Source organism: Monopterus albus, unplaced genomic scaffold (genome assembly GCF_001952655.1).
Source record: "Monopterus albus unplaced genomic scaffold, M_albus_1.0 scaffold20.1, whole genome shotgun sequence".
NCBI lineage: Eukaryota > Metazoa > Chordata > Actinopteri > Synbranchiformes > Synbranchidae > Monopterus > Monopterus albus.
In genome coordinates, this window is record NW_018127900.1 from 3,844,699 (window position 1) to 3,856,270 (window position 11,572).

Here is an 11,572-nt window from a genome sequence, read left to right on the forward strand (position 1 = left end):
ACTTTGTGTAGGTGACACGTTATTTACCCAGAGGCCTTGCACCTCTGTTATTCTGCCCACTATTTATTGCTCCACAGGAACTAAATAATATTTTTTCTTCCGCCCTCTTTCCCGCGGGACCCTGTCTCGTTTGCAGCCTCCCTCCAGGTTTGGCTTTAGTCACCTTAGAAACTCATTGTGTGCTGATTTTTCTTTCCCCTCCCGCACGGACCCCCCCTCAGTTTGGCGGTAGTTTAACCGGTCAAATGTGTCACAGCCAGCTTAACACCAATGCGTCATCTGCTGCGGCTCAGTGGCAAACCGCCTGGATGTCGAGCTAAGCTGAAGTGAAGGCTTGACACAAGCGTCTTGCTTGTTTCTGCTGGAGTAACAGTAGGAATTTAAATTGTTAACTGCAACCAAGTCCTTGGCCAAACGGTTTTGGTACAGGCAAAATAAATTCTGCAGAGTCATGACACTTGAGAGCTGCCCCATTCCTCCATAAGAACAAGATCCTGAAGAAACACAAGCAGCCCAGTTTTGTTTCTTTGCAGTTGTTTTGCATCCTCTTTTTAGCCATTTAGCATCTCTTTGCACTCATTTTCATCCTCTTTTTTGTTTTGCATTTATTTTACCAGTGGTGGAAAGAAACTAAGTACATTTACTCAGCACATGTCATTCAGCATAATGGAGCTGTACTTTTACCTTTTGTACTTTAAGTATATTTTGATGCTAATACTTTTGTACTTTAATGAAGTAACATCTTGAATGCAGGACTTAAAAGTATTTTTATACTGTGATATTGCTACTTTTAATTAAGTAAAATATCCGAGTAGTTCTTCCATCACTGTATTTTACTTGTTTGTGTTTCTGTGGCTGTTTTAAATCTTCCTTCCTTACTCATTTTCTGCCTTTTTGCATTTTGCACCTCTTTGTAGGTTGATTATTATTATTAATTTTTAAAATCTCTTTAGATAGTTTTGCATTTATTTATTTTTTTGCATGTCTTTGTTGTCATTTCCTTGACTTTCCAACAACAAATGTTAACCTTCACTTCAGAGAGGCTTTGGACCATGGGCTGTCTGACCCATTGGGCCTCAGCCCTTATAAATTCCTTCAGTAATCCATCCATAGTTATTGGTAATAAGACAAATTACAGGTTGCATAATCAGTCAGCTGTCACAATCTTTACTTCTCACATAGGCCTATAGATAGATAAAGCATCAAGTGTGATTTCATTCCCTCAATGCTCTTTTTTCCATTTTTTGAACATCAATAAAATATTAAATGCAAGGAATTCAAAAGAGAGGCCTAGTGCTCACTGTGTCAGGATTACATTGAATCCAGGAAACACTGCATTCTTGAAGATCAGAAAAAAAATTCATTCCCAATTCATTCTTTGGGCACTCTTTGGTAGGAGTGCAGTATTAAAACCCTTTATTTAGTTTTAGCATATTAGTTCAGACATCAGCTGTTTTTGACCCCAGTGTGAAAGCCATCATTATTATATTAATCCAACTGTGGCATTATACTTGGGTGTGGAGTATTTCAAATTTCCCATCAATTGTTCATTTGTGAACGTGAACCTTTTTTTCTCTTATGTAACTTGTTATGATCTTAAATGCAATGTCAGGACTATGTTAATCAGACTGCCTTCTCACTATCACACTCTTTTTTTGATTCATTTGTGTTGTTAATTTGTGATGTTAATTGCCTCATGTCCATAGGCTACAGTGCTGCCTCTCTAAAATAAACAGGCCAAGTTCAAGAGTTAAGACGTGTGTCTGACCTAAGACTGGACATTGTTCTCTTGATTGCTCTGCCTCAGGCAAACCCACAGACAAAGCCCTGAACAGCGAGGCTAAAAGAAGTCATCACATCTTCTTAAGGTAAGTTAATCTCCTCTTTTCTATATGATGCCCTCATTTTTCTTCTGCTCCAAGTGTAAAAAATGTCATTTTTAAGAAATGCATTGGGAAAGATGTGACAACAAAAGTCTTTTCCCACTTCTGATTCTGACTGCAGTGCATCATGACTCAGTGCCTTTCTTCAGACCATATAGTCACTCAGACATTTAAAGGTCAGCTTTATAAAACATAACTTTTATTTTCAATTTATAGTCACATGTAAAAAATAAATTGGGGCATGTAAACAGAAACACAAAGACTTGGGCAGTATTATTTCATTTGTTAAGCACCACCTCTGAGTGATTAGCTTACAAGCTGCCTGAGGAGGATGTCATTTAGGTCACAAACATTAGCAGTTGCACACTTCCATCCAGTCTTGAATAAACTCACGGTACAATTTAAATCATTAATAGAAGCACATTCAAGTTAACATTTGTTACTGTTTTCAGCAGTAGTTGGGAACCCAGCGAAAGCGGTATCCTCCCTGCTGAGTCCTCGAGGTAAAGGCACGTCCATGAGGAAACACCTGAGTCCTTATAGTGCAGTGTTCTCTAACAGACGTTCTGAAAGATGATGTATGTGTCTGTCTGAGGGGTTTTGTGCAAATGTGTTTCTGTGTATGTGTAACAGTTGTGTATTTTTGTATGATATATTTTTTATGTATTTGATAGCTCTGGGCATGTACAGTATGACCCAGTAGCAGTGTTATGCAGGACAGCATTGCACCGTTGACTGATGTCCCTCAACATATCTGCCACTGAGTCACAGGACTCAGTTTCATATCCTTCATCCAGTCGTTGCCGCTTACAGGGACTAAGTGAAGTTTCATCAACACAGCATGGCATCTCTGGCTCTCTTATATTTGGGTCTCTGACTGTCATTAATCTCTGAAGAAAAATGGTGAAAGTACAAAACCAAGAGAAATAAAAATGAGATATAATTTATGACAATAAAGGCAATAAAAGTTATACATCCAGGTTGAAACTGTGTGTACAGTATATATTTGACCATTTGACTCAGCCATGCACTCACTTCAAGCACTGAGGCCAGGTGCTTTGCTTGACTTGCCAGCTGCCTGAGGTGAAGATTTCTCTCCTGAAGGGAGTTGATTTCTTCCTGTCGTCTGTGGAGACTCTCGTGGAGCTGCTGACACACAAAGCAAAATCTGTTCAGTCATGCATCTGTTCAGCCAGATGGATGTTTTCTTTTTACTCTGACATAACAATGAATCCACATCTTTGTGTTTAGGGAGAAGACTGACTGGACACTGGCCATAAAGATCATAGATTTACCTGATTGTTGACTACCATACAATGTCCCAGTGCACTGATATGACATTGGCCAGTGGCCTCCCAGGGAGCACCATCCAGGGCAGACAGGGAGGCTGCTTCTGTGACTGAGTTAACTAGACTGTCCTCTGGAGAGAAGTCCTTCTGAGGGGTAAGGGGAGGTATGACACATCCCTGAAATGGTACCAGTTCAGCTGGTGACAAACTGCTCTCCAGTGTGGAGGGAGAATCTGACAGAGGCGGCAAACAATCAGGGATTCAGTCAACATGACAGAGGAGGATCTCCTCAGTTGTTTATAATGATGCTGAGCAGGCTGTAGCGGCAGGTACACATCACATTCACTGCTGAATTGTTAACAGAGCATCCAAGTTTTATTTCATAGTGGCTTGATAACAGAACAGCCTGGTGGATGTTTCAGGGAGCTAATGCGTTATGGTGCACGGTTGTCTGGGCCAAGGAGGCAGTTTGTGGAAAAAGGAGGAGGACCAGCCAATTATCAATTCCCTGCCTGTCAAGAGTAAATACTACAGTGCAATTTGTGCAGGATTCCAGCACAAGATGTTAAACAACAACCTGGGAGTGATGCTAAACTGCAGGTCTGCCATCAAAAAATGCATGGCTTTACAAGGGGAATCTAGAATGTGCAGTAACATTAGATAGAATAAGCTTAAAACTAAGACATGTACATTTGGTACTGACGGGGGTTTTCCCTCACCTGAGAGCCAAGGGAGTCACTCCCCCGTCCCACCACAGAGGTGCAGTCTTCCAAATTATCCCATGCAATTGTTGAAAAAGCTGCAGCATGAAAATAGTGTGACTGGATGATTCAGTTCCCAGTATATAGCCTATATTATACTAGTAACACATGCTTAAGTTTTACTTACACTCATTAAGATATTGTATGAAGTGCAACCATAAATCCAGAAATGCTCATACCTTGTTCAATGATGCAGGGGAGCTCAACATACACAGTGACAGGACTGCTGCTCCTTGGTAGCGGCTCTTTATCCTGCAGACAGCGTATTTTATTGGCCTTTTCAGGTGCTGTATTGTGTGGACATCATTGAAGAGAAGTGTTTCATACCTTTCTGTTTAGTACTGCAGCTCTCCTCCCCTGCTGACCCATTTCGTTGGGGCAGAGAGTACCAAACACTCTTTTGTCTCTTTGCATCTCCATCAGTTCAGCTCTGCCTGCAGAGATGAAGGGATCTGATTCAGAGCAAATATAGTCAACATTCTCCCGGTTTGTGGCTCTTCATGCCGCGGTTTCATACTTTTGGCCCAATCAAACGCACTTATTTGGTCTCCAGGGAGTGACAGCGTCCTCGGAGATTAAATCGGTGCAGACTAACTGTTTTCTGGTCTGAAGTGTAAAGTGGTACCGCGCATAACGGCGCCATTACAGCAGGTGCTCTCTGCGTCAGAGCTGCCCTCCCTCCGCTTACGGCCAAATATTCCCTGTTGCGTGCCAGAGGCGCATGAAGAGCTCGTCCAGGCCTCTTTTCCAAACATATAGGCCAATTAAATGTTTTTGTATATATAAAACCTCTTGATTTTTATCGTTATGGTCTACATATTGTAAGATCAGGCGATCGAGTTTATTGCTCTGAGAAGGACGCAAGACATTTAATGTAGCCTATTTGTTTATCATTATATAATTATGTTCAAATAATAGTTACTTTATCGGTTTATGTTGGATATAGACTTTTTAAAATCTAATGTATGACTATATTATATGCTTAATTGTTTCCCAGATTAGATGGACACCTGTTGCCACATTTAAAGCGAAAAGGAAAATGATAAAATGGAAAATGGTGGTTCCAAACTTCCATTTCACAATTATTGCCTCCATCGTGCTACTGGGAACACTCAAAGATTTAGAAATGGTGTCATGTCTTTGTCCTGATCTATGCCTCACCACAGTTTTACTGAGGATGTCTACAGAGAAACCTTGACTTCCTTTTATGTGTGTACAGAACAGGCATTTCTGCTAAAGGAATTAAGTCAAACACTGCAGTGCAGAGAACACAGAGAGAACGACTTCCTTTTATGTGTGTACAGAACAGACATTTCTGCTAAAGGAACTAAGTGCAGAGAACACAGAGAGAAGATACCTCTGTTATGTGCATTTTGTCATCAAAGCTACCTGACAGGCTAATTTCAAAGGTAGAACAGTCATCAAACCTCAGCTGAATCCCATCCCATCACTTGCACAACACAAATTAATTAACTGACCATTTATTTCATAATAACAATCACTTCATTACAACACATTTTTCAGAGCCGTCATAAAGAGACCGCAACAGTAACATAACATATTATACAGCAATACACAGTAAATAATGACTTTAATTTAGAATCAATTAAAAATAAAACCATATATTAATATTTTGATAAATAGTAGCATACTATCAATAAATATAACACAATAATGCTAAGTTGTAAAACATTCAGTGACTGGTATCAAGTATGAGTCATTTTCTATGAACTACAAGGTTTACTGGGACTGGACAAACACTAAACTTAACTTCTGAATCATCCATCTTAACAGATTTAAAGGTGGCATTTTATTCTCACTTGTATCAAGAATATATGCTCCAAAGTGGAGGGGAACTAGGGATTCTGTCAACATCTAAATGGTGGCAGATTGCAGTTACATGGACATTGCATCCAGTGTCTCCTGGTTTAATGACACCAACAGCTTCAGGTTGTCTTCGCATTCCTGTGCCAGACTGTGGTTGCAATTCTCCTGACCTACAGGCAGGAAGTGATGCTTCACTAATAGACAGCAGCCCTTAGTAACTGCAGGGCTCTCAGATGAATCAGCAGAAGCTGGTTGGGTGCATAGTTCATCCACAGAACTGTCCCACTGGTCTTCCCAAGAGTGTATGGTTTCATGCCCAACAAGCCCATGTTTGGTTCTCAGTAGCTCACTGGCTAGTCTTAGTGCACAGCTAGCAGTCAGAGATGGTGGGTATTTGTTGAAAGCATAGTCCGCTAGACTCAGCTCACACACCTGTTGTGCAAGGTTGATGCACTGCCTGGGTATCTTTGTGTCTGGATTCATTCTTGCAAACCTGTAATCAGCTATGTTTTCAGTTATAAGCTGGGCAGCCTCAATACAGTTGGTGTAATAGTCCAGGAAAAAGGCCAAGGTGGGTGCAGCGAGGCGGAAGTTCAGACGGAGAAGGATGAGACACTCCAAATTGCAGAGCTGCTCCTTGGTGAAAGCATCACAGCACAGCGACAAGAGATGGCTGATCCTCGGAGAGCAAACCTCCACCTGGGAGACACACAGAAAGAGGAACTGACTGAGTTATACTGAATGAAATCCAAATACAGAAACTGACTCCTCACTCAAAGATGCACCTGTTTACTAGCTAGGAGAAGGGCAGTGATGCCCAGTAGCTGGAAGCAGTCAGCAGCCACCGCTGTGGATGCCAGGAACCTGTCCATGATGTTCACCGCCAGGCAGCAGCACTCAAAGGACAGACGGAAATGTTTGTGTACAGGGATGAGCCAGCTGACAAGTGTACACCGTGCCTCTGCAGTCAACTGTCAGTAAAACACAGAAGCCATTATTTTAAGCAGCAGATTTTAGTGTCAGTTTCTTAAAGATAGCTTGTGTTTGTTTTCTTTAAGTGCACTGTAAAATAAAAAATGTTTCTGTTGCATTTTTAAGCACCATTTTGCAAATATCTTCATATCATCGATGTCCAAATATTTATGCAGTCAGAAACTACTACTTATGAATAATAATGAATCTTCCTACTACTATTGAATTTTATTCAGATATATTGAGTTAGATAGTGAGAACTACAGTGTGTGATTAGTTATCAAAGGTTCATATCTCTTGAACTAACTAATGCCACAATAAATTATTAGACCAGTCAATGAACTGCCTTATAGCACCAAAGGCAACATAACAAAATGAATAATTTTAGATTGCAGATCTTGTTTCTCTTAATTAGTGTAAAATATGACAAGTAGACTACAATAAGTTAAAAAAAAGGCAGACACGTAAGTTATAAATGTTTTAAAAAGTAGGTTTATTTCTTGGTGGAGTCCACTGAGAAAACAGCTATATGTAAGCCTGACCCAGCACTCTATAAAGTATAGCCTACTTGTGGCTGGCGTGCCAAGCTTTTGCAGGGATGATACTGCGCCTCTTTCTCTCTCTGAATCTTGTAACCGATGTCTCCATATTGGAGGTACCAGTTGGACAGCTTTCTGTCTGGACGGAGCGGGGATAAATCTGTCCGAGCCGGGGATGAAGTCGAGGGCGATCCCAAGTCTTCCTCGAAACCCGAGTCACCCAGTTTGGATATAAGTTTCTGTTTTCTGTGCCTGGCTTCCTGCCGTTGTTGAGCCAGTGTGCGCGCTTCTGTTAGACGAGATAAGCCCTTCATCCGTCTCCGTTTGCTGCAGTCTTCATTTGTAATTGTTTCTGAGCCACTGTCACCGTTCACAAATAGCACCATCTCCAGTAGCTCTCTCTGAATTGTTGCTGTAAATCGGTAGCCAGTCCACTGGCTATAGGCTATACTGGGACCAGGTCTAGAAAGTAGCAGTCTCCTGGATGTTGGTTCTGGGATGATAAGGGGAGTTCCGTCAGATGACGTTAGTTTTCCCGGGGTCTTCCCCGCTCCTGCAGCGCACAGTTCTCCCGTCGCCCCAGGCAACCGAGGATAAACAATCATTTGTGCCACCTAGGAATTCATTATCCTAAACTGTGAACCAAATGTTATAGCTTTTACTGTCTGTAGTCCTTCATATGGCTAAATAAACAATTGCTTACTTACTTACAAAAATAATTTAAAAAGAGTATGTCCATATGTAAAATGTTGCCGAAATTCGCATGTATGGTAAATGGACTGTATTTATATAGCGCTTTTTATGCACTAGCCAAAGCGCTTTACAGGGAGATTATACACCATTCACCCATCGATGACGACAGCTGCCACACACAACGGCGCTAATCAAGCCACCGGGAGCAATTCGGGGTTCAGTGTCTTGCTCAGGGACACTGAGGCATGTGGGGAGACCGGGAGTCGAACCACTAACTTGCTGGTCAAGAGACGACTGCCCTACCTCGTGAACCACAGCCACTATGCTTCAAACTCATCAAATGCAAATTGCCGTTTCACTTGGGATACCTGTAAATATACCCTGTACATATAGATCCGTGGAATGCACCTAGACTGTGTGCATGTATGTGTATATATACATATAGCCTTATATTGTTTACTTGCCCATTGCTGCCTTACATAAGGCAATGTACATGCAAATTGAGAGCTGATGTACCGGAGTCAAATTCCTCTTGTGTCCAACACACCTGGCCAATCTGTCTGCATTGTTTACTGGCTGTTTATACTGCTTATTTTACATTGTTTGCACAGTTTGTTGTTAATACTGCTTATAATGTTATACTAGCCTTATGTTGGTTTACTGTTTACTTGCCCCTTGCATGGGGATATGTACATGCACATTGAGAGCCAATGTACCAGAATTCCTCGTGTGTCCCATACACCTGGCCAATAAAGCTGATTCTGATTGTGATTATGTGATAGCCTATATTGTCGCCTATGCGAAATGGCAGTTTGTTTCACGATAGCTTTTTCATTGACATAAGTAAAAATCCTATGTGCCTAGACATACATGTAGGTCTAGATTTCTGAAACCACAGCTGCACATGTGCTAAGCATTCTGAATTAAAGCGGGAATACAGGGGGGTTGTTACTGACTTTGTGAAGTGGTGTGAGGAAAATTGACTGGTCCTGAACACCGGTAAGACTAAAGAGATGGTGATTGATCCCCGGCGGAAATCACCACCACTCACTCTGGTGAGCTTTCAGGGCTCAGTCATTGAGATTGTGGACACGTTTAAATACCTGGGGGTCCACCTCAACAACAAAATGGATTGGACTGAAAACAGTGATGCCCTGTACAGGAAGGCCCAGAGGAAGGAAGGCTCCACTTGTTGAGGAGACTGAGGTCCTTTGGTGTGCGTGGGGCACTCCTTCAGACATTTTATGATTCTGTGGTGGCATCTGCTGTTTTTTGCGCTGTTGTGGGCTGGGTGGGAGGTAGCACGGACATGGACAGAAAGAGACTAAACAAGCTGGTCAAGAGAGCTGGGTCTGTCCTGGGCTACCCCCTGGATTCCATCGAGGAGGAGGTGGACAGAAGGATGCTGGTAAAACTAACATCCATCATGGACGACCCCTCCAATCCCCTGCACCACACAGTAGAGGCTCTGAACAGTTCCTTTAGTGCAAGACTGTTACATCCCCAGTGTAAGAAGGAGCGTTACCGCAGGTCGTTCCTCCCCACAGCAATCAGACTGTACAATACATCCCTGCAGGGATAAGATAGGTGAAAGTATGAGGGACTATGTAATAGTCAACTGAAGTGCAATATTCAAATCATGGGGTAAAATGCATGGTTAATATGCACATATGTAAATTCTGTTCTTGATTATTCAAATACTTGATTCTGTCTAGTTTAGAGTACTTGGAATTTATTTATCAGGATGTGTGTGCGGTGCTTGTTCTCATGGTGTTATGCTGTCTGTTCTCTATTGCTGCTTGAGGTACTGAAATTTGTTTATCAAGATATGTGTGTGGTGTTTGTTTCTCATGGTGTTATGTTGTTTGTTCTCCATTGCTGCTGAAACACTGAAATTTCCCCATTGAGGGATCAATTAAAGTATCTACCTACCTTCCTTATTGTTTATGGTGGGCGGAACTTTAACGCTGACAGCTACACAACAGATCGTACTGACGTCACATTTTAAACAATCATGCCAAGTCAGACCTGAACAAGACTTTAAGTATGCCCTCTGCACGTGTACAGAAGGTATTTTAAATTCTTTAATATTCTTTATGGTTAATTATCGCCGACATTTTACTGATGGCACCGCAGCTGCAGGCTGAACAGCTTCACAACAACTAAAATAGACAGTAAGGCTAGCTATTGCTAGCTGAGCTAGCCGAGCTATTATAGGTGCCCTAATTAGCAAGCTAATATGAGTAGCTACCTTAGCTAGGCTATATGTGACAAGTTAGCTAATGTTAAATTTGGTGACTACCACCAGTTTATTAACGGTGTGTTAGCTACATGCGTGATAAAGTTATACGCCGTTAACTCTAGAAAGAAGGAATAAGGTTAACGTTAGAAGCATGTCAAACTGCATAAGCTAGTAAGCTAACGTTAGCTTAACATTAGGCTAACATGATGCTATAACAAGGTGCCAAAGTCAGCTAGGCTCGTTGCTAATATTTCATTTGTGCGTACACAGTCGTCTCAAGTTAATTAACTTGACTGAGATGTTGTAGTACTGATCTGATTTTTGTGGACAAGAGAGGCACAAATCTTAAGACTAATTTCCCCACAGGGTCAGATTTTTAACTTCTGTCAGAGTCCATAGCCAATAAAAGCGAGTTGGTTAACAGTTAACTTGAATTTGCAGAAGTCAGACAACTAGGGTTACGTGCGGCTAAAATAACAGCTCTCTTTTGGTTTACCTTATTAGAAAGGCACCGAGTTTGTTATATTACACAGCCTTACTATTCACTTGACCTTTGCATGGGGATATGTACATGCGCATTGAGAGCCGATGTACCAGAGTCAAATTCCTCGTGTGTCCGACACACCTGGCCAATAAAGCTGATTGTGATTCTGAGTTCAAATTGTGGTTGATAATTATTGAATTCCGCAATAGTCTCAGATTACAACACAAGCTGTGAAAGCAGTGAGCCCTTACAGCCAATGAAGGTTTCTACATTAAGGAGTACAAAGGCAACTAAATGATATGCTGCTGTTCCAGAGAGAGGACACCTGCCAAACCTGTTGAAATTCAGGTTGGGGAAGACGTTTTGATTATGTAAATACTATTTACTTAATAACTGAACATGCTGTCTTGCAATTTTACCTTAAGTGAATCATGGAAAACTCGGGCAGGCCTTATCGGGGTAGGCAGAGTGGCTGGGAGAGGGGCTCAGCAGACAGAGCAGAAAGCTGGAGGATTCAGGACCAGGGGAGAGGACAGAACTTCAGACCAGAGGGAGGTCAGCAGGGCAAGAAAAACCAGGGCGGGCCATGCCGCGCCAGCCCCAGGAAGGGACCACTGGGGCCCCTGAGCCACTCCCTTGGTGGATTTAGAGGTGGTCACAGCCCCTCGCAGAAAGATGACCTCCGGTGGTTCTCAGGTCCTGAGGATTATGGTGGAAGTCGAGAAGATAACTTGAGAGAGCCCTGGAGGAGGAGTACCCAGGGAGAGGGTCCAAAGGAGGACAGGGAGCAGGGGAGGAGAGAGACCATTGATGGCAGTGCTCACAAATCAGGTGAGGATTTGGAAATCACTCCCATCTAAAAAAGTCTACCTGAGATGGCGA

General features: G+C 42.1%; 3 protein-coding genes across 3 annotated transcripts in view; 1 reads left to right on the forward strand and 2 right to left on the reverse strand.

Annotated features, from left to right (window-relative positions):
* Window positions 1–2,542: 2,542 nt before the first annotated feature.
* On the reverse strand, window positions 2,543–4,066 carry LOC109956659 (multicilin). The gene is made up of 4 exons (XM_020593955.1): window positions 4,061–4,066; window positions 3,179–3,319; window positions 2,919–3,032; window positions 2,543–2,773 (listed from the first exon to the last, which is right to left on the reverse strand). Exons 1-4 carry the CDS (start codon window positions 4,064–4,066, stop codon window positions 2,543–2,545), a joined length of 492 nt encoding a protein of 163 aa, XP_020449611.1.
* A 1,550-nt stretch (window positions 4,067–5,616) lies between these two features.
* Window positions 5,617–7,942, reverse strand: ccno (cyclin O). Its single transcript, XM_020593835.1, has 3 exons — window positions 7,301–7,942; window positions 6,546–6,731; window positions 5,617–6,459 (listed from the first exon to the last, which is right to left on the reverse strand). The coding sequence occupies exons 1-3, from the start codon at window positions 7,874–7,876 to the stop codon at window positions 5,830–5,832; spliced, it is 1,392 nt and encodes a 463-aa protein (XP_020449491.1). The 5' UTR covers window positions 7,877–7,942; the 3' UTR covers window positions 5,617–5,829.
* A 1,957-nt stretch (window positions 7,943–9,899) lies between these two features.
* Window positions 9,900–11,572, forward strand: part of tut7 (terminal uridylyl transferase 7) — a 17,226-nt gene continuing 15,553 nt past the window's right edge. Inside the window, exons 1-2 of the mRNA XM_020593816.1 lie at window positions 9,900–10,034; window positions 11,116–11,521. Coding sequence (XP_020449472.1) covers window positions 11,122–11,521 — 400 coding nt within the window. The 5' untranslated portion in view covers window positions 9,900–10,034; window positions 11,116–11,121. The remainder of the gene's footprint in view (window positions 10,035–11,115; window positions 11,522–11,572) is intronic.